The 21,958-nt window shown below is 44.5% G+C and overlaps 2 protein-coding genes across 2 annotated transcripts; both read right to left on the bottom strand.

Moving 5' to 3' along the window:
• Window positions 1–473: 473 nt before the first annotated feature.
• Window positions 474–5,992, bottom strand: CYP17A1 (cytochrome P450 family 17 subfamily A member 1; the record flags this gene model as incomplete). Its single annotated transcript, XM_082854187.1, has 8 exons — window positions 474–760; window positions 1,267–1,370; window positions 1,878–2,047; window positions 2,371–2,586; window positions 2,976–3,062; window positions 3,657–3,886; window positions 4,091–4,229; window positions 5,696–5,992. The coding sequence occupies 8 exons, from the start codon at window positions 5,990–5,992 to the stop codon at window positions 474–476; spliced, it is 1,530 nt and encodes a 509-aa protein (XP_082710313.1).
• Window positions 5,993–14,793: 8,801 nt separating this feature from the next.
• Window positions 14,794–15,970, bottom strand: LOC309971815 (ester hydrolase C11orf54 homolog; the record flags this gene model as incomplete). The annotated part of the gene is given in 4 exon segments (XM_082855201.1): window positions 14,794–15,090; window positions 15,093–15,146; window positions 15,367–15,750; window positions 15,752–15,970. Coding segments are annotated over 4 exon segments (954 nt in total).
• Between the last annotated feature and the right edge of the window lie 5,988 nt (window positions 15,971–21,958).

Raw genomic sequence — 21,958 nt, 5'->3', positions numbered from 1 at the left:
AGAACTGCTCACCTGCTGCTCCCTCAGCATGGGACACCTTCCCCCCGCCATCTTCACGCCTTCCCCAATCAGTCATTCACAGTGGCCGCCCCCCACCTCTGCCATTCCCCTCATATCACCAGCACCTAGTATAATTGACTCCAGAGCACTTATGAGTCTCTGAAATGCTCATTTGTCAGCCCTCACTAGAATGTAAGCTTCATGTAAGACCAAGGAGCCTGAGGGTCCAGGGACAGTGAGTGAGTGGTACATAGTAGGTGCTCAATAAAATACTCTCTGAAAGAATGAGTGAACAAACAAATGAATGCGCTGCTCAGGGACCTTCTGAAAAAAAAACCACAACTGTTTATGCACAGCACTGCCAGGGCTGCAGGCTGGAAAAGAAGGCAGAGTGGGTGGGGAGGAGGGAGGAATGGTTGGGGAAGGTGGGGGAGCTCCTCTAATTCCGTGCTGTGGGGTCACACAGGGCGGAGTCACGAGGTGCTACCCTCGGCCTGGGCTTCCTTCCAGGCCTGGCGCACCTTGATCTTCACTTTGAAAGGATCGATCTGTAAGACTAAACCGGGGTTGCCCTCCAGAGAGGGTAGCTTCCCATCATCCGGGATCTCCAGGTCGAACCTCTGCAGCAACCAGGTCATGAAGAGGAAGAGCTCCTGGCGGGCTAGCATCTCACCTATGCAGGAGCGGGGTCCTGCTCCGAAGGGCAAGTAGCTTAACGATGGCGAGATGAGCTTGGTCCCCGTGGGGTCCAAGAAGCGCTCTGTGGACATGGGGAGGTGTCAGTCAGGGCCCAGGGCAGGAGTAAGCAGAGGAGGGGGGGCAACATGGTCCTGCCCAGGGGACCCCACCCTGAGAAGATGGACCACCTTACTTGGGGGAGGGGGGCCCAGTCTGAGGAGAGATACAGCCCTGCTCTCTGGTAGCCCTTAATCACACAGAGGAGATGGAATGTTCAGGACAGATGGAAAGAAGGCGTATTAACAGATGCAAATGCCACCATCCTAGGGGAGAGGGGGCTGACTTCATGGGAGACATATGCCTAGAGGGCTTCTTAGAGGAGGAGATTTGCAGTTGGTGGAAGGAGAAGGTGGGAACCCAGCTGTGAAGAATCTGGCTAAGTCTAGCGTAGGATGGGGGTGTCAACAGGTCCACGTAGTTGGAGTCAGGAGTTTGCTAGTGGCAAGCTCAGCAGAGGGGAAGTGGTGCTGGAAAGGTGGGCAGAGAGGTGGCTGTGTGGCCAGGGAGCAGGACAGAACAGGGACTCACCGGGCATGAACAGGTCGGGCCGGTGCCACTCCTTCTCACTGTGATGCAGTGCCCACAAATTGACCACAACATCTGTGCCCTTGTCAATGGTAAGGTCACCAATGCTGCCCCAGGGAGGGAGAGGAAAAGAGGGTCTGGAATATTGCCCTTCCCCACCTGCTCAGCCCCAAGCCTCTGTGGTCCCCCACTTTGGGGAAAAGAGCCCTTTACTCCCTCATGTCCACTCCCTCATCTTTTCCTCAGCTTCTACCAGGTGGACTATGAATCCAGCCCTCTCCTCCTGCCAAGCACTTATGTATCAACACTTGTGGGCCTGTCAGGGCCCACGGGTATGCATGTTGAGCTGGTGCCTGTGAGTATGTATGTGTGTTGCGGCTATTGGATTGGGTAGGAGCATCCCACACCACATGTCTCCATGTGGCAGCAGGCAGCTTCTGAGGGAGGTCAGGTAGATCTGTGGATTAGTCAGTGGGTGTCAGTGGGTGGTAGACACATTGGTCAATAGGGTCATGGGTAGGATGAGTGGTAGTGGTTGACTGTAGCCAGCTGGGGGTGTGGGGTGATGGAGGAGGGACCAGGTGGGCTGGATGTTACTGGGAAGGAAGGCACACCTGGAGTCAACGATAGCCTTGTGGGGGATGAGCGTGGGGGACACAGGCCGGATTCGAAGCACCTCTCGGATGGTGGCCTCCAGCAGGACAAGGCGGTTCCGGTCACTGATAGTTGGTGTGCGATTGAAACCTATATTCTGGTCGACATCATCCTGGATCCTCTTCTTCAACTGAGGGCCAGAACAGGGTGGATGTTACCAGGGTGTTTAAGCCCAGGAGAAGCAAGGGCTTAGAAGAATCCTACTGTCACATCCAGAAGAACTGGCCCAGACCCTTCCCAGTGATGGCTCTGCGAGCCCAGGCTCTGTTTCCAGAAGACGGGGCAGTTCCACCCAAGGGCCAGAGCCAACCACTGCTTGGGTAAGGGGTGCGGCAGCCCATTCATCCTGCAAAGAAGTCCTGAGGGTATAGTCTCTTCCTCCCTCTCTGGAGCAGAGGTGAGTCTGGCTGGGGTCAAGAGTGGTTGGGAAGGCTGGGGTAGGGAGAAGCTCACTGGAGGATAATGTAGCAGGAAGGCCACAATCCACTTTATCACAGAGGTGGTGGTTTCCACGCCGGCCCCGAAGATGTCCCCTATGGTGGTGAGCATGTGTCTGTCTGAAAGCAGCTTTGAATCCTGGTCTGGTCCAGCATTGTTATTGTCTGCGTTCATCTTGGCTTGGATCAGTATGTCCAGCAAGTTAGTGATGGAGTCACTGGTGAAGTTCTCCTGGTTGGGTGAGATTGGGAGAGTGATGAGGAAGAAACCCCATCTGCAACCCCTGCCATACTCTCACCCCAGACTGTAGATACAAAGGCTTCTCCCACTTGGAAGTGAGGGAGTGGAGTGAGGCTAGTCAGGACCCATGAGCTTGTGGAAGTAGGAGGAAGCGCTAGGCCCTCTTTAAATTTGGGGGGTAGACAAGTCCCTTCTAGGATCCTCTTCAATTCCTCACTTCTCCACACCTATTCATTAGTTGAGTCAGTTTTTATTGAGCACTTACTATATGCCAGGCTCTCTGCTAGGTGCAGGAGATCCTACAGTGTCCAAAATGGACCCAACCCTGCTCTCATGATGCTTTCCACCTAACTCATCACCTCTTATGCTCCATCACCTACCTTACTTTTTTCAAGGATTTCACTCAGCAATTCGTTTCGCATTCGAACACAACTCTTTATCTTTTCCAGGGCTTTGCTGGGGAAAATCTGCAAAGTAGAAATGTCAAATCCTATCTTTCTGACTCTGGAGAGTTCCCACTCTAACCCCAAACATCAGCCAGAATGGAAGGCAGGATACGGACCCAGAATGGGACCATCAGTGACAACTAGGACAATTCCAAACAAGGGAGAAAGGAGTCACCTCCACGTCTCCTTCCCCATTCAATCAAACATCCAGCACTGATTCAGGGTTTACCCAGTAGTAAGATAGACTTGAGTCTCAAGCCTTGGTTAAGTTCCTTAACTGCTTGAAGCCTGTATTCTCAACTGTATGGGGATAATAAAACCCACTTCCAAGGGAAATGCATGATTAATGCTTGTGGAGTGCTGGTACTGGCACATGGCAATTGGTGAATAAACGAGAGCCATTATCATGAGTATTCAAATGCATAATTTAAAAGCTAAACCGATTTCTGTAGAGGAGCAGCAAGGTTTTAAGAGTCAGAGGAGGTAGAGGTCACTGTGGCTGAGGTGGTCAGAAAAAAAAGGTGGGTCTGGAGTTGAACTGAAAGAGGAAAGAAGAACTGGGGGTGCTGTCAGGGTCTGCTGAGATCTGACAGTGGGGCCCGGCCTCATCCTCACCTTAAACCCAGGGAATATGTCTGACAAAATCTCCTTGCCCTGAGCCTCCAGGATGCCATCATTGAACTTGTATATGGCCTTCAGGGCAGGATCCTCATTCTTGAAGGAGAAGTTGAAGCAGATAAAGCTGATTATGTTGGTCACCGCCAAAGAGAGATGCTCCGACAAATTTATGGACTCTCCATGCCGGGTGGCCAGGGAGTCGCAGAGTAAACTGACTTCCCGATTAACTGAGGAGAGAGAGGGGCATGAGGGTGGGGAATTGAGCCGCCCCTCACCCCCTCTCTACCAGTTCCATCTTAGTCAAGGACAGAGAGCAGATGTCCAGTAGATGGCAGCGGTAGCCAAGAAAATGCTAGATGGAATCATCCAGAACCCTCTCCCCTCCCAAACCTCTTCTCCCTCCAGCAGCCCAGGGCTGGCTGGGCACTCACTGATCTTCTCTAGCTTCAGGTTGCCATCCTTGAACAGGGCAAAGGCGTTCTGTGCCAACTTCCGATGCAGCTGCCAGACGGCACCATGGTCGGCGAAGGCGATGCCCTTTTGGTTGTCTGACAGGATGTCTAGAGTCAACTTTGGAAAGCAGGAAAGGACATAGGAATCAGACACCATCCACCGGTCCTAGCCCTGGGGAAGAAGGCAGGTACCTGCCGTTCCGCCTCCGTGTGGGACCTCCCTGCTCCACTCCGTCATGACTGTAAGGCCTTGGTAGGACAGAACCTATGACCTCACACTCCCAACTCCATCAGAGAGACAGAGCGAGGAGAAAAAGAACACTGAATTAGAATGCAGCGGTCCTGGGGTTCAGGTCAGTGACAGGTGACCTCTGAGCCTCTTTTTCTCATCAGTTTCTGACCAGGGGAAAGCAGCTGTGGATGGGATGAACTCTCTAAATTGTGCCTGTCCCGGGAACAGGGGCAGAGACCAAGGACAGCCCAAACCCCTGCCTTTCCCTGGGCCCTCTGGGGGCAGAGGCTGCCAAAGGCACAGCAGCTCAGCCGCCCTTAGTTTACCCTTCCATTGCCAGGCTGTGTGCCCACCCCAGGGCCGCATCTGGAGAGTGCAGATTTCTTGTCCACCCAGTCTGGACTTGGGCCAAGCTGCCTCTTCTCAGAGGCACCCCCCAAACCATAAAGCTCCCAAACCTCCCCTCTTCTATCCCCTGACCTGCAAACCCCATCTGACTGGCCTCCTCCTTCCTCTTTGCTCTGGAGAGAAGAGCTCAGCAGAGTTGGAAGGGGGATAGTTGGCCCGCAGACCTGACTGACTGGTCCAAGGTAAAAAGAGTCAACCCTTGGTCTGATCAAAGATGAGCAGCCAGGGGGCCTTGCCCGGGATGTTCAAGGGAGTTCTCAGCAGCCGGGTGCTGCAGTGGGGGGCTGGCAGTGTTGTTAGATGGTTAACTCCCACTCCCCTCTGCCCCCCAGGAGCAAAACAGAAAGCTCAATAGGCTGGCTCATCCGCATCCTCCCTCAAAGTGCTCCCATGGGTCAGTTCCCTGCGGCTGGAGCAGCTGGAGAAAGCTCCAGGAATACAGCAATCCCAGCCCTCCAAGAGCCAGGGTTTTTCTCCCTCACAACTTTCCACGGAGGACAGCAATCACTCCCCCCCCTTTTCCGTGTGAAGAACAGCATTCATCAAGGCTGTTTATTGAGCACTTCCTGCACTGGGCACTGGGCTAAGTGCTCTATATGCACTCTCTCAGTTCATTATGGAAGTCTAAGCTCAGAGAGATCATCATCCAGTTCATGGGCGAGATGACTGTTTTAAGGGCTCCCTGACGCCCTCAGACCACCACTCCCACCCCACCCCACCTCCTGGGAAGCCCAGAAAATGAAATCTTCCTTTAATTCTTCCTGCCTAGTTTAGAGACTGGATGGGGTCCAAGGGGTCACTTCCCACCCACAGCCCCGGCAGTCTGTTTTTGGAAGAATCACAGGTTGTTGGAGCTGGAAGTGTCATTCCAGGCATGGCCTTGCCTGGAGAACTGAACATCCCCAGGGAGTGGTGAGAGAAGAGGGATGATAGGTACTGCTTACCACTTTGGACCGCCCGGAGAATTCCTTGCCCTTCTTGAGAAGCACCTCCCTGGCCAGCTGGTAGTGGCCAATCATCACAGTAGTCTTGGAACCCAGACGAAAGGAATAGATGGGGCCATATTTTTCCTGCAGCTTGAAGAAGTTCACGTGCTGGTGGCCACGTCTGGGGAGGAACGGCAGGCTGCCCACCAGGGGCAGGGATGGGAGGCTCTTGGGGTACTTGGCACCAGAGCCCGTGGTCTTGGGCCAAAATAAATAGGCGAGGGTGAGCAGCAAGAGAGCCAAGAGCACCCACATGGTGGCCGGGCGGCGGCAGGCAGGACAAACAGCTGTGGAGTGGCGTCAGCCACGTTAGGGTGCAAGGAGGCCTTTTTAAGGGCTGCCCTGATCTTCACCTTGACTTTATGTTATTGCTCGCCTTGTGGAAGTTTATCCTGGAGCACAGCCAGGCCCGATCCCTCTCCTAGAATGGGGAGAGGAGTGGAGGCCTTCTTCAAGAGCTGGCTCGACTCCAGGGCAAACCCCTAGGGGAGGGGCTAGGTAAGGGGTGGACAGCCGGTCCCTCTCCCTCGCTCCCTGTCCATCAGTGTCTCCAGAGTGCGCCAGAAGCAAGTGATATCTAGGTCAGGAGTCAAGGCTTGGGATTTTCCATGCTGTAAAATCACAATCAATGCATAGCTGACACTGTCAGGACTGTTACGACCAGCAGGGATTGTCAAAGCTATTCAGTCTTATCATTTAACAGCTGGGGAAAGTGAGGCCTTGGAAGATCAGGCTTGTATAAGGTCACACAGATGGTGATGACAAGAATCCAGCCCTCCTGGCTCCCGGTTGGCTGCTTTTTCTAGAGGGAGTAAAACTCTTGGATTGAGAGCATGGGCCCTAGAGTCAGAAAGGTTTGGGCTCAAATTCTAGCTTGACCACTTTCTAGCTCTATGACTTAAAAAAAAAAAGTTTTATTATGTTAAAATATACATAACATAAAATTTACCATTTTAAGTGTACAATTTAGTAGCATTGAATATACTCACAATGTTGTACAGCCATCACCACTATCTACTTCTAAAACTGTTTTCATCACCCCAAACAGAAGGTGTACCAATGAAGCAATAACTCCCCTTTTCCCCCTCCCCTCAGCCCCTGGTAACCTCTAATCTAACTTGTCTCTATGAATTATGCCTATTGCACATAAGTGGAATCATATAACATTTGGTCTTTTGTGACTGACTTATTTCACTTAGCATAATGTGTTCGAGGTTCATGTGCTTTGTAGCATATATCAGAACTTCATTCTTTTTTATGACTGAATAATATTCTATTATATGGCTATACCACATTTTGTTGGTCCATTAGTCATGGACACTTTGGTTGTTTCCACCTTTGGCTACTGTGAATAATGCTGCTATGGACATGGGTGTACAACAGGGGTCCTCAACCCCCTGTTAGGAACCGGGCCGCACAGCAGGAGGTGAGTGGCGGGCAAGTGAGCAAAGCTTCATCTGCCGCTCCCCATCGCTCCCCATCGCTCACATTACTGCCTGACCCATCCCCTCACCACCCCGCCGTCTGTGGAAAAATTGTCTCCCACGAAAGCAGTTCCTGCTGCCAAAAAGGTTGGGGACCGCTGGTGTACAAGTATCTGTTTGGGTCCCTGTTTTCAATTTTGGGGGGTATATACCTAGGAGTGGAATTGCTGGGTCATATAGTAATTTTATGGTTACTTAGCTGTTCAAAGTTTCAGTTTCCTCCTCTATAATGGGGATAAGAGTGGAATGTACTTATTTTTTATTTATTTATTTATTTTTTGCGGTACACGGGCCTCTCACTGCTGTGGCCTCTCCCGTTGCGGAGCACAGGCTCCGGACTCGCAGGCTCAGCCGCCATGGCTCACGGGCCCAGCCGCTCCGCGGCATGTGGGATCTTCCCGGACTGGGGCACGAACCCGTGTCCCCTGCATCAGCAGGCGGACTCTCAACGACTGCGCCACCAGGGAAGCCCTGGAATATACTTCTTAAGGCTGTTGTGACTCAGTGAGATAATGCATGTAAAAGTGCTGCCTGGCACGGAGTAAGTACTCATTCGATATTTACTCTTAACTTTGTGATACCAAAATGGCCTTCCTACTTTTTCTGAACTCTTATTAGTGGATCTTCCTAACAGACAAAATCCTCATTTTCTGCTGCAAACCTTCAGTGGCTGTTAGTATTTATCAATGATTTGATAATACCAGGTAAGGTCACAGTCCCAAGACAGTGTCAGTCATCACCAGTGTGACTTCTGGTGTCAGTCATCGTAGAGGAGGTGGGTCCTCAGGCAGGCAACCAGGACTCACTGAGTGAGACTCACAAAGGTGAGAGATGGAATTTCTGCCCCTCTCGGGGGGTGATCTGTCAATGTCTGTACTTTGAGGAGAATGGACTGGTGTGAGGGCTGCTGGGATTAGGCAGGAAGGCAGCAGGGTGGGGACCTCATGATGAAGATGAATCCTCAAGTCCTTGTAAACCAGACTTCGCCCACTACTTCAACAGTTCAAATGTTGTTCAGACTTGTAGGCCCATTTGCGGTCAGAGGTATGAGCTGGGGTAGTCTTCATGAAAGAAAGGGGATTTGAGCTAAGCCTTGAAGGAGAGTTGGGACTATTTATTAGGCAGCGGCATGGGGTGGGGGGAGGAGGGGCACGGCTGGAAGGGAGAGCAGCAGAGTCAAATATGTGGAGGCCAGAAGGGGCACGATGTGTGTGGGATGGTGATGGTCCTGACTACAGACGTGAAGGGGGTGTACTGTGGGGCGTCCCTGAGAAGTAAGATCTGACAGGTACATTGAATCAGGCTCTGGAGCCCTGAATTGGAAAGCTAGGGAGGGTGGGGAGCTATTGAAAGTTCTGCGGCAGGGAAGTGACAGGTACAGTGGTATTTGAGGAGGGTGAATCTGGCATCAGTGCTGGGGTAGACTGGGTGAGATCTTGTGTAAAGTTTGACAGCTGGGTGAGAAGTGGGGAGGCCTGTGATCCAGGCTGGGCCCTAAGTGGGATCAACCAGCTGGTAGAGAAATACGAATGAGTACTTTCTGTTCCTAAAGTGAATGCCAAGGTGATTCTCTGACATTTCACCCCCAATCACAAACAAGAAACAGGAATTTAAAAAAGTGGTTGCTTCACATCCTTATCACTATATTGGAGAAGTTATACATGATAATTGCAAAAAATCTGGAGAATGCAGATAGCTAAAACTAAAAATTTGAAACGTATTTTTTAACCTACCTGAGGCCATATTGCAGTTTTTTAGCATGGATATTTTTCTATGTTATTAAAATACTTTTCTACAACATTATTATTATTTATTTTATTTTTTTTGTGGTACGTGGGCCTCTCACTGTTGCGGCGCACAGGCTCCGGACGTGCAGGCTCAGCAGCCATGGCTCACAGGCCCAGCCTCTCCGCGGCATGTGGGATCCTCCCGGACCGGGGCACAAACCTGTGTCCCCTGCATCGGCAGGCAGACTCTCAACCACTGCGCCACCAGGGAAGCCCTACAACATTATTTTTAATGGCTTCATATTATTTCATTGTCATAGGTTATTTCATATGTATGTAGAGGATAGGTTAGCTGACCCTGTATTGTGTTCTTTCTGTTTTTGTCTTTGTTGTTGATATAAACAACACTAAGGAATAGCCTTGTGGTGAAAGCTTTGTGCATAACTTATATTTTCTTAGGATAGAATCCTAAAAGTGGAGTTGTTGGTCAGAGGCTTTGTATACATATTTTAAAGATTTCTGACAAATACTGAATTATTTATGAGATGCATTATACTGGTAGATTTCTTGGTATCCCACCATTCCTAGAATAATACTAACTTATCCAGAGTGTCTTCTTTTAATACAGAATTGGATTCTCTTTGCAATTTACTTAGGATTTTCTTTCTTTTGCATCTTTAGTCATATGAAAAAATGGGTTGAAGTTTTCTTATTTATGCCTTGTTAAGTTTTGGTATTATGATTTTGTTAGTTATGTAAAGTTATTGGAGAAACTTTCCATCTTTTTCTATGTCCTAAACCAGATTAAATAGCATGGGAATTATCTATTCTTTGAAGCACTAAAGAAAGGTGACCATGAGAAGTGTCAGGTCCTAGTGCTTTTTTTGGAGAGAGAATTCTCTAACGTAATTTTCCGGTTTCTTCAATCATTATTAGTCTCCTCAACTCTTCTGAGTCTTCCTGAGTCCGTTTTGGCAATTAATATTTCTTAAAATTTTATGTTTTCTATTTTTTTCTTGACTTGTCAGAAGTTTTATTAATCTTTTCAGTGAATCTCCCCTTGGGTTTATTCATCCAGTCTTTTATTGTTGTGGTTTTATTTCATTCTCAGTATTGATAAATGATCATTGCAAAACATCTTGTATAACTTTATACTAGAATTCGGGCTGAAAGCTTGTATGAATTCCACTTCCGCTGCATCCCTGTTTTCCTTGTTCCTTGTCAAAACATAAGACCCGTTATCTACTAGAGCTGAACCTATGACCTGGGAACTCTATTCTTAGGTGTATAACCAACAGAGTGTGTACATATGTTCACCAAAAGGCATGTGCAAGAGTACTTACAACAGCACTATTTGTAACAGTCCCAAACCCAGATATTTATGGATCGTAGAATGGATAAACTGTCATACATCATACAGTGGGATATGATACAGACATGAGAATGAATGAACTGCAACTCCATGCACCAACATGGATGAACCACCCAAACGTAATATTGAGTAAAGAAACCGGACTTATAAGAATGCCTCATTATGATTTTATTTATATAAAATTCAAAAACAGATCAAACTAGTCTATGGTTATAGAAGTCAGGATATCGGTTACCCTTGCGGGATGGTTAGTGACTGAAAGAGGACTCAGGGCGGGGATTCGGAGGAGCAGGTGATGTTCTGCTTCTTGATCTGGTTTTTGGTAACATAGGGAAGTTCACTTTCAGTGGGAAACCAATTATTTGCATGTATATTATACTTCAATAAAAAGTTTACTTTAAAAACAACGTTGTAAATCAACTATACCCCAATATAAAATAAAAATTAAAAAATATAAAATACACATGAAGAAAAGTATTTACCTTAAAAAGTTGGGGGGACTCCCCTGGTGGTCCAGTGGGTAAGACTCTGCACTCCCAGTGCGGAGTTCAATCCCTGGTCGAACCCTGGTGGCGGAACTAGATCCCGCATGCATGCCGCAACTAAGAGTCTGCATGCCGCAGCTAAGAAGTCCACATGCCGCCACTAAAAAACATGCTGTAACAAAGATCTCACGTGCTGCAACTAAGACCTGGCACAGCCAAAATAAATAAATAAATATTTTTAAAAATTAAAAATGTTGGGTGTCCATGGAGTTTGTGACCTACCTGAGATTGCATGCAACATTTGCATGTATGTATAAATATATTTTTTTCTGGAGAGAGGATCCATAGCTTGCATCAGCTTCTCACAACAGTGACTTCACCGTTGACTCAAGGTTCCCTGTATCTTCACTTATTCCCATCCCCATCTTTCTTTGTTATTCTTCTGCTCCACGCATCCAATTGCTTTTCTCCTTCTCTCCAAAACCTTTCCCCTGACCCCTCTGGTATTCTCTGTTTCTAGAACAAGCATACTTCCTTTCTTTAACAAATAGATGCTATTTTAAAATTTATTTATTTGGCTGCGCTGGGTCTTAGTTGTGGCATGAGGGATCTTCATTGCAGCATGCGGGATCTTTAGTTGCAGCGTGTACACTCTTAGTTGCAGCATGTAGGATCTAGTACTCTGACCAGGGATCGAACCCAGGCCCCCTGCACTGGGAGCGCAGAGTCTTAGCCACTGGACCACCAGGGAAGTCCAAGCATACTTCCTTATTTTCCTTATCTGGCTATAGAATGTTCTCTCTACTTCCTGCCTTACCTAAACTGGACTCTTCTTCGGACAGCATTTCCCCCATTTGTCCTTTTGTTTTCTTCCAATTTTATTGAGATATAATTGACATACAGTACTGTATAAGTTTAAGGTGTACCGGTTTGGCTTCATATGTCATGAAATTATTATCACAATAAGTTTCGTGAACATCCATCACCTCACGTAGATACAAATTAAAGAAATAGAAAAAAAAATGTTTTCCTTGTGATGAGAACTCTTAGGATTTACTCTCTTAACAACTTTCTTTTTTTAAACAACTTTTATATATAACTTACAGCAGTGTTAATTATATGTGTCATGTTGTACATTACATCCTAATATTGGGTTGGCCAAAAAGTTCGTTTGGATTTTTCCGTAACAGCTTACAGAAAAACCTGAATGAAATTTTTTGGCCAACCCAATATTTATTTATTTATGTATTTATTTATTTATATTTATTTTTGGCTGCATTGGGTCTTCGTTGCTGTGCGCAGGCTTTCTCTAGTTGCGGCGAGTGGGGGCTACTCTTCGATGCAGTGCGCGGGCTTCTCATTGCGGTGGCTTCTCTTGTTGCGGAGCACAGGCTCTAGCGCACGGGCTTCAGTAGTTGTGACACAAGGGCTCAGTAGTTGTGGCTTGCAGGCTCTAGAGCGCAGACTCAGTAGCTGTGGCACTCGGGCTTAGCGGCTCCGCAGCATGTGGGATCTTCCCGGACCAGGGATCGAACCCATGTCCCCTGCACTGACAGGCGGATTCTTTTTTTTTTTTTTGGTCTATAAGTCCTCATCAAGCACTATTTTTTTTAAATAAATTTATTTATTTATTTTTTACTTTTGGCTACGTTGGGTCTTCATTGCTGTGCGCGGGCCTTCTCTAATTGCAGTGAGCGTGGGCTACTCTTTGGTGAGGTGCGCGGGCTTCTCATTGCGGTGGCTTCTCTTGTTGCGGAGCACAGGCTCTAGGCACCCGGGCTTCAGTAGTTATGGCACACGGGCCCAGTAGTTATGGCTCGTGGGCTCTAGAGCGCAGGCTCAGTAGTGACGCACGGGCTTAGTTTCTCCTTGGCGTCAGGTGGATTCTTAACCACCGTGCCACCAGGAAAGTCCGCAACCCAATATTTATTTATCTTATAACTGGAACTTGTACTTTTTAACTACCTTCATCTAATTCCCCCTCCTTCTACCCTTTCCTCTGGTGACCTCAAATTTGATCTCTTTTTCTATGAGTTTGTTTGTTTTGAAGTATAATTGATCTACAACACTATGTTAGTTCCTGTTACACAATATAGTGATTGGATATTTCTAGACATTTCAAAATGATCACCACGGTAAGTCTAATTATGGTAAGCCTATCACCATACAAAGATATTACATAATTATTGCCTAAATTCCCCCCACTGTACATTTCATACCTGTGACTCATGTATTTTGCAACTGGAAGTTTATACCTCTTAATCTCCCCCATCTATTTCTTTCCTCCTCCTAGCTCCCTCCCCTCTGGCAACCACCTGTTTGTTCTCTGTATCTATGACTGTTTCTGTTTTGTTATGTTTGTTCATTTGTTTCATTTTTTAGGCACATGTATAAGTGGTGTAGTACCGTATTTGTCTTTCTCTGTCTGATTACTTCCCTTGGCATAATACCCACTTGGTCCATCCATTTTGTTGCAAATGGCAAGATTTTATTCTTTTTTCATGGCTTAGTAGTATTCCTTGTATATATATACCACATCTTCTTTGTCCATTCATCTATTGATGGGCACTTAGGTTGCTTCCATATCTTGGCTATTGTAAATAATGCTGCAATGAACATAGGGGTGCATATATCTTTTCTAATTAGTGCTTTTGTTTTCTTCAGATAAATTCCCAGGAGTGAAATTGCATATGATAGTTCTATATTTAATTTTTTGAGGAACCTCCATACTGTTTTCCATAGTGGCTGCACCAGTTTACATTCCCACTAACAGTTCACAAGGGTTTCCTTTTCTCCACTAACATTTGTTATTTGTTGTCTTTTTGATAACAGCCATTCTAACAGGTGTGAGTTGATACCTCTGCTGTCCTTTTGAATGAAGACACCTGATGTCCTTGTAAGGCAATGGAATCGACATTCTCTTCATTCCCCACAGCCTCCAGACTACCACTCCTCCACCTTTGAATTCTTGCTCCTTTGCAGTTTCTTTTTTTTTTATGAATGTAAAATTTTTATTCATTTCTTTTGGTACAAACTAGTGTTTATTAAAAAAATATTTAGGAATTTATACTCACAGGACATGTTATAGTTAACATCCAAAGACAAAAAATATTTCTTGACAATTTATTATATGCTTAGTACTAAAAAGCTCCTAAATCAGTGTTGGCATCACAAGATTAGAGAGTTGTTTTTGGCTCATGATTGTTATAGAAAAACACTGAGGAAAATTTCAATCATTACAATTGGTAAAAGTATAATTTTACATTTCATGAAGGATAGTAGTCATATTTGGCAATAGCCTCATTTATAAATTGAAGTATACTCACTTCGAGATTGTATTTTGATGCTGTTTCTTTTCACTTCTCGCAAATAACCAACAAGGCAAAAACTGCTTCCAATTGACAGTCCAAACGAAGGAGGAATCATGGCTAACCGTCTGGTTGCTAATATTTGTTAAAGGCAAATTGCAAACTTCGGAGTATGGTTCAACATCACCAGAAGGAGTAAAGTTGCTCCCTCTGACCACCTTATTCCATGAAAAAAGTGTACTTTGACTTCTAAAATGGATTTCAAAAATTCAGTAGAAAGATTTAACAACTATCAACATTTCCAGCACTGATTTTTCTAATACCCAGAAACATCCACTTAGCAGTTGTAAGACTAACTTGAAAAACTGAATATACAGATGTAAATTATTGCCATTAGCTAGTAGGAATCATCACTTGATTCTTAGCCCTGTTTATATTTAATTATAAACATAAGACTGATTTTTTAGAATAAAAAGAATGAAGAACATCTCCATCACGTGTCTTTGTTCCCAATAATCCCTTTCAGATAGATCTGTGAAGTAATACAGAGTACAGTGTCGACATACCTTTCATTTCAAAGGCCAAAAAAAATAGGGCTTATTAAGTAGTGAGATCATTTCTATTAGGCTTTATATTAGTATCAATTAATGAATTAATCAGTCAAACGAGTATCAGTTGATTTAATCTTGCCCAAATGAATGGGTCTCTGTTGGTTGATCAATGCTATAGAGAAACTCTGCAGGTAAGAAGTATCCAAGATATTCCACTATATCTAGGGTGGTGTCATAATGGTAGTGTCCCCCTTCTCCATGATGACTAAAACAATGAGTGTGCTCCAACCGCAAATCAAACCCTGGGTCTCTGGAGATAAAAACTGGCAGGCAAACCAAAGGAGCCTTCATCTCATAAAAACGTAACCATTTATTCACGTCTTCATCAGAGTTCAATGGGCAGGAAGAAAATTCTGCCGGCATAATATATGAGTCTTCACTTTTCCCTTCTGAATCACGAAAGTACCTCCCATTCCTACAGGCTTATCTCCATAATGTTTTTTTTGTTTGTTTTTTTTTTTCCGGTACGCGGGCCTCTCACTGTTGTGGCCTCTCCCGCTGCGGAGCACAGGCCCCGGACGCGCAGGCTCAGCGGCCATGGCTCACGGGCCCAGCTGCTCCACGGCATGTGGGATCCTCCCGGACTGGGGCACGAATCCGTGTCCCCTGCATCAGCAGGTGGACTCTCAACCACTGCACCACCAGGGAAGCCCCTCCATAATGTTTTTCAAGAGTCTGTCTCATACAAGTCACAAAGTTAAGTTTTCCAGGTCTTCTTTTGGATTTCACCTCAATGACCTTTCCAGGTTGGCCTTCACTGGCAAAAAGATTAGCCAGTAATGCAAACCCCAAATCATGATATTTCTCACTGTATTTCTCCAGTAGGCACCCTCCATCTGCAGAGTTAACATGAGCAAAGTAACTTCCATTCACAGGAGGTTTGTGTTCACTTTCTGTTTGAACAACTGGCATAAACTCAGAATTGAATCCAAGAGTCGGAAATGGTCCTGCTCCTGCTCCAAGAACAAAAGCTCCAGGAAGCTGGATTTCTTTTGTGATTTTATTTAGATCATAAACTTTTTTTTTTATTTATAAGAGGCAATAAGTAAGGCACACCTCCTACTTCTGCAATTCTAGTTTTCCCACAGATACCTTTTACGGGAAAGGTAAATGGCTCCTTGGTCAAATTAGGGCAATCAACTACAGAGACCTGGACATCAGCAAAGTTATCCATTAGCCCCTTCCGCAGAACTCCAACAAGCTCCTCTAGACTTGGCACATGAAAAGAATACTCAGCACAAGACATCTCCTTTCTCGAGTGCACAGGTGATGAGGTGTGCAAGCAGAGAGAGTTAAATAAAATCGCTCTTTTGCAGTTTCTAACCTCTGTTATTGCAATTCTTTACTGACCTCATGTTGCTCATTTTCATTGAAGATTCATTTTAAGATTTTGGGCACCAAGCTTACAACTTTCCTCTCTTCTTGCCGTCATCGTGCATGACGTTATAGTCCTTGGGGGATGATCATCCCACATCCCAGCCTTGCAGTTCCTTCACCTCAAATCCAAAGATTGTCACCCTTACTTCCATTTCAATTACTCCTGTAATTGAATTACACCCTTAATGGACTCTGAGACCATTAAGTTGTATCTCTCTTAATTTCCACTTTATCACTTCCTTTCCCTCCACCTTAAAGATAAAGAATTGGTACTCCTCATTCTAATCAATCTAACAATTTGGCAAAATAATAATAACTTTATTGAGCATTTGCTATGTATAACATGTACTATTTTATTTAATCCTTATTAAGGTAGGTGCTATTATTATCAACATCTCCATTTTACAGATGAGGAAACAGACACAAGGACTTGCCCAAGGCTGTAAAACTAGTCAGCGATGAAGCTGGAATTAAAGCAATCTAGAGCTCTTAGCCCTTAACTGCAATGCTATTCTGCTTCTCATGATATAGATTGAAATTTTCTGTGTACATACCTTTTGAACCAATTATTCCAGTTATAAGAATTTATTCTGCAGATGTCTCACAGTTCAGTGTACAAAAACAAATCATTTCTTCAGTGTTTACAGTTGCTAGCAGTACATCTCCCATCAATAGGAGACTGGAATAAAATGCAGTTCGAAAAAGGAGGAAACACTTTATATGCTTATTATAGAAATATTTCCCAAATATATTGTTAGGTTTAAAAAACAAAAATAAGAATGATGTGTATTGAATGCCCCCATTTGTGTAAAAAAAGGAGAATGTATTTTTTTTTGTTTGTATTGCTCGTATATGCATAAAGTATCTCTGGAAGGACACACAAGAAGCTCATGAGGAACTTCCCAGGTGGCACTGTGGTTAAGAATCCGCCTGCCAACACAGGGGACACAGGTTCCATCCCTGGTCTGGGAAGATCCCACATGCCACGGAGCAACTAAGCCCGTGCGCCACAGCTACTGAGCCTGCGCTCTAGAGCCCGAGAGCCACAACTGCTGAAGCCCGTGTGCCTACAGCCCGTGCTCTCCAACAAGAGAAGCCACCGCAATGAGAAGCCCGCGCACCGCAGTAAAGAGTAGCCCCCAGTCGCCGCAACTAGAGAAAGCCTGCGTGCAGCAACGACGGGTAAGCTGGGATGAAGTGAGAGAGTGGCATGGACATATATATACTACCAAATGTAAAAGAGATAGCTAGTGTGAAGCAGCCGCACAGCACAGGGAGATCAGCTCTGTGCTTTGTGACCACCTAGAGGGGTGGGTTAGGGAGGGTGGGAGGGAGACACAAGAGGGAGGAGATATGGGGGTATATGTATACGTATAGTTGATTCACTTTGTTATATAGCAGAAACTAACACAACATTGTAAAGCAATTATACTCCAATAAATATGTTGGAAAAAACCCCCAATGCAGCCATAAATAAATAAATAAATAAATAAATAAATTCATTAAAAAAATAAAAGACAGTCATGAATTTGGTTGTTAATGGAAAGAACTAAGAAGCTGCCGCTAGGGTGGTGGTGGTGGGAAGAGGTTTTTGGATCTTTTAAAGCATTTAATCATGTGAATGCATTACGCATTTCAAAGTTGAGTTAAACTCTAAAAAAAAAAAAGAAAAAAGGAAGAGAAGACTAGAAATAGAAACTGTATTAATGACTGTGTTAATTTATTTTTTAAAAAATCGAGGCCTCCACCTATACTCTCGACACTGTTTCCTCAGACCTCTCACAGATACTTGTTTCATTCATCATCTTCCTCCTGCATCTTCAACTCACCCTCTCTGTTGGCTTCTTCTCCTCAGCTGACAAATACGCTCAAGACTTTTATCCCGTACAAAATTTTAAAATCCTCCACTGATGCTGTGTTCCCTGTTCCCTTCTAATTTTCCTTTAATTTCTCTCCTTCCGTGTTCAGACTTCTTGGTAGAATAATATGATGAACACTTGTGTCTCTATCTTATTCCACATTCCTTGTACACTCATTGTAGTTTGACCTCTGACCCCACCACACTGAGAAATCCATTGGATGTCTTTCAGACCTTCTTTTATTTATTTATTTATTTATTTATTTATTACTGAGATATAGTTGATATTATATTAGTTTCAGTCTTATAACGTGATACAAATTTTTTAAAGGTTATACTCCGTTTACAGTTATTATAGAATATTGGCTATATTCTCTGTGCTGTACAACATATCCTTGTAGCTTCTTTTATACGTAGTAGTTTGTACTTCTTAACCTCTTACCCCTATCTTGCCCCTCCCTGCTTCCCTCTCCACACTGGTAACCACTAGTTTGTTTTCTTTTTTTTTTTTTTTGTGGTATGCGGGCCTCTCACTGTTGTGGCCTCTCCCGTTGCGGAGCACAGGCTCCGGACACGCAGGCTCAGCGGCCATGGCTTACGGGCCCAGCCGCTCCGCGGCATGTGGGATCTTCCTGGACCGGGACACGAACCCGTGTCCCCTGCATTGGCAGGCGGACTCTCAACCACTGCGCCACCAGGGAAGCCCCAATAGTTTGTTTTCTATACCTGCAAATCTGTTTCTTTTTTGTTATATTCACTAGTTTGTTTTATTTTTTAGATTCCACATATAAGTGATATCATACAGCATTTGTTCTTCTCTGTCTGACTTATTTCACTTAGCATAATACCCTCCAAGTCCATCCATGTTGCTGCAAATGGCAAAATTTTCATTCTTTTTTTTGTTCTTTTTTTGGGCTTAATAGTATTCCATTGCGTGTTTGTGTATTCATCCATTGATGGGCACATGGGTTGCTTCCATATCTTGACTATTGTAAATAATGCTGCTGTGAACATTGGGGTGCATGTACCTTTTTGAATTAGTGTTTTCCTTTTTTTTTCAGATATATACCCAGGATTGGAATTGCTGTGTCATATGGTAGTTCTATTTTTAGTTGTTTTTTTTTTTTGGCTGCTTTGGGTTTTCATTGCTGCATGCAGGCTTTCTTTAGTTGCGGTGAGTGGGGGCTAGTCTTCCTTGCGGTACGCGGGCTTCTCATTGCGGTGGCTTCTCTTGTTGTGGAGCACGGGCTCTAGGTGCATGGGCTTCAGTAGTTGCAGCACGTGGCCTCAGTAGTTGTGGCGCATGGGCTTAGTTGCTCCGTGGCATGTGGGATCTTCCCAGACCAGGGCTCGAACCCGTGTCCCCTGCATTGGCAGGCAGATTCTTAACCACTGTGCCACCAGGGAAGTCCCTATTTTTAGTTTTTTGAGAGAAACCTCCATACTCTTTTTCACAGTGACTGCACCAATTTACATTCCCACCAACAGTGCACAAGGGTTCCCTTTTATCCACATCCTTGCCAACATTTGTTATTTGTGATCTTTTTGGTGATACCCATTCTGACAGGTGTGAGGTGATACCTCATTGTGGTTTTAATTTTCAGTTCCCTGATGGTTAACAGTGTTGAGCATCTTTTCATGTGCCAGTTGGCCATCTTTATGTCTTCTTTGGAAAAAATGTCTATTCAGGTCTTCTGCCCAATTTTTAATTGGGTTGTTTGTTTTTTTGATGTTGAGTTGTATGAGCTGTTTATATATTTTGGATATTAATGCCTTATTGGTCATATCATTTGCAAATATTTTCTCCCATTCAGTAGGCTGTCTTTCTGTTTTGTTGATCGTTTCCTTGGCTGTGCAAAAGCTTTTAAGTTTAATTAAGCCCCATTTGTTTATTTTTGCTTTTGTTTCCTTTGCCTTAGGAGACAGATCCAAAAGAATATTGCTACTGAAAGAGTGTTCAGCCTATGTTTTCTTCTAGGAATTTTATGGTTTCCAGTCTTACATTTAGGTATTTAATCCATTTTGAGTTTTTTTTAATATGGTATTAGAAAATGTTCTAATTTCGTCCTTTTACATGTAACTGCTTTCGTCCTTTTACCTGTAGCTGCTTTTTTAAGGATTTTTTCATCTTCTTTAAACCCTCTCATATGAAATATCACATAGCTCTGGATTCTTGGTAATTCTTTTGTTCCTCTTCTTGTTCCCTCTGTCCTCTCATGGATGTCAAGGTTCCCTAGTCGCCTGTCCTTGGCCCTTCTCCATCTACATTCTCCCTGGATGATTTCACCGTTCTCAAGGTTTAATCTATCACCGATTCAATCTTTTTTTATGGTCATTTTTTTTACTAATGGTCAACATTTAACAAATAGATACTGTTCTTGACCCTCATAGAGTTTAGAAATGGATGGCTCCTGTACTAGAGATGTCAATCATTGCCTCCTATACTCACGTGACTTCACCCACAGTTTGTGCCTTTGTGTCTTGTGACTCTGATTGGAATAGCAGCATACGGCAGAAGGGGAATCAGTTCTCAGACTGAGGTAAGCTAATGACATTCTTTTTGAGAACTTGACCCTGCACCGTCATGAACCATGCGGGCAGTGGTTTCAGATGCTGATTTAACAGCCCTAGTCACAATGTGGTCTGGCTGTACATTTTACTTTTCATCCTTCGATATCTATGATACCTCTATCATCTGATTGTTGAAAAATCTTAGTTTATTGAAACATTTACATTTTAATTAACTTGTAAAAAATAAAGCTACCATTTCAAAATTAAAACAAAAATCCCGCCAAACCGTAGTCTATCCATATCCACGGGGTATTGGTTCCAAGACCCCCATGGATACCAAAATTTGTGGATGCTCAAGTCCCTTATATAAAATGGCATAGTATTTGCCACTATCAAAAATCCCTCTTAAGGAAAAAAAAAAAAAAATCCCTCTTAGGGACTTCCCTGGCGGTCCAGTGGTTAAGACTTCACCTTCCAGTGCGGGGGGTGCAGGTTCAATTCCTGGTCAGGGAGCTAAGATCCCACGTGCCTCGAGGCCAAAAAACCAAACCATAAAGCAGAAGCAATATTGTAACAAATTCAATAAAGACTTTAAAAATGGTCCACATTAAAAAAAAAAAAATCTCTCCTTGAGTGCACGTACCTGGTGAGGATGTTTATGACTCCCATTTTCTAGATCAGGGAACTGAAGCTTAGAGAGATTAATTAGAACTGTTCAAAGTAGATTCCACAGCTGGAAAATGAGAGTGCCAAGGTTCAAATTCAGGGCCTGTGCTATTAACTACTGTGATTATGATGTGGCAGGCAAGAGAATCAGGAACGGGCAAGGAATCACACTCCCACTCACAAGTATGTAGACAGTGCACAGCTCAACCTCCCAGCCTTCCCCCGACACATACTCCCCCCTCCCATTCATTAGCACCCAAACAGAAAGGCAGAAAGGAATTGGAGCTGCTCCTCATAAAGGATGCCCCCAACTGAGGCAGGTACCAGAACACAGTCTTTGGCAGATATGTTTACTTTGGAAGAAGAATGCCAAGGGACACGATTCCTGCCCTCAGAAAACTTAGTCTAGTTTATACGCAAAGATCATTTCCTCAATTTGTCCACAAATGTGTGGTGTGCTCAGGGATTGTAATACATGTGCACATACACATCACTGTGTGTAGTAGATGTAATAGTCATGTAAATGCACGTGTATATGGAGAGCACTGTAGATTCTCTAGAAAAAAAGTCCTAGTAGTGCCACTCTACTTATTAATAATGTAATACCTCATAGAGCTGAGCTAAATGTACTTTCATCCTAGCTATGAGAAAAAAAAATGTTTACTAAATATGAGTACAACCTAGACTTTAAGGATTATTGTTTAAACTATTAGGGAATCTTTCAAAGTAGGCTCAAGCACTTAGAAGTATCCATTTACATGCAAAACCAAGGCTCAGGTAATTGCAAATTCCTTAAGGAGCATGCTAGGTAACACGTGATTT

The sequence above is a fragment of the Leucopleurus acutus genome (assembly GCF_964270905.1).
Source record: "Leucopleurus acutus genome assembly, chromosome: 14".
In the NCBI taxonomy this organism is placed as follows: Eukaryota; Metazoa; Chordata; class Mammalia; order Artiodactyla; family Delphinidae; genus Leucopleurus; species Leucopleurus acutus.
Note: the sequence above shows the minus strand (reverse complement) of the source record. Positions and strands in the feature narration are given on the sequence as shown.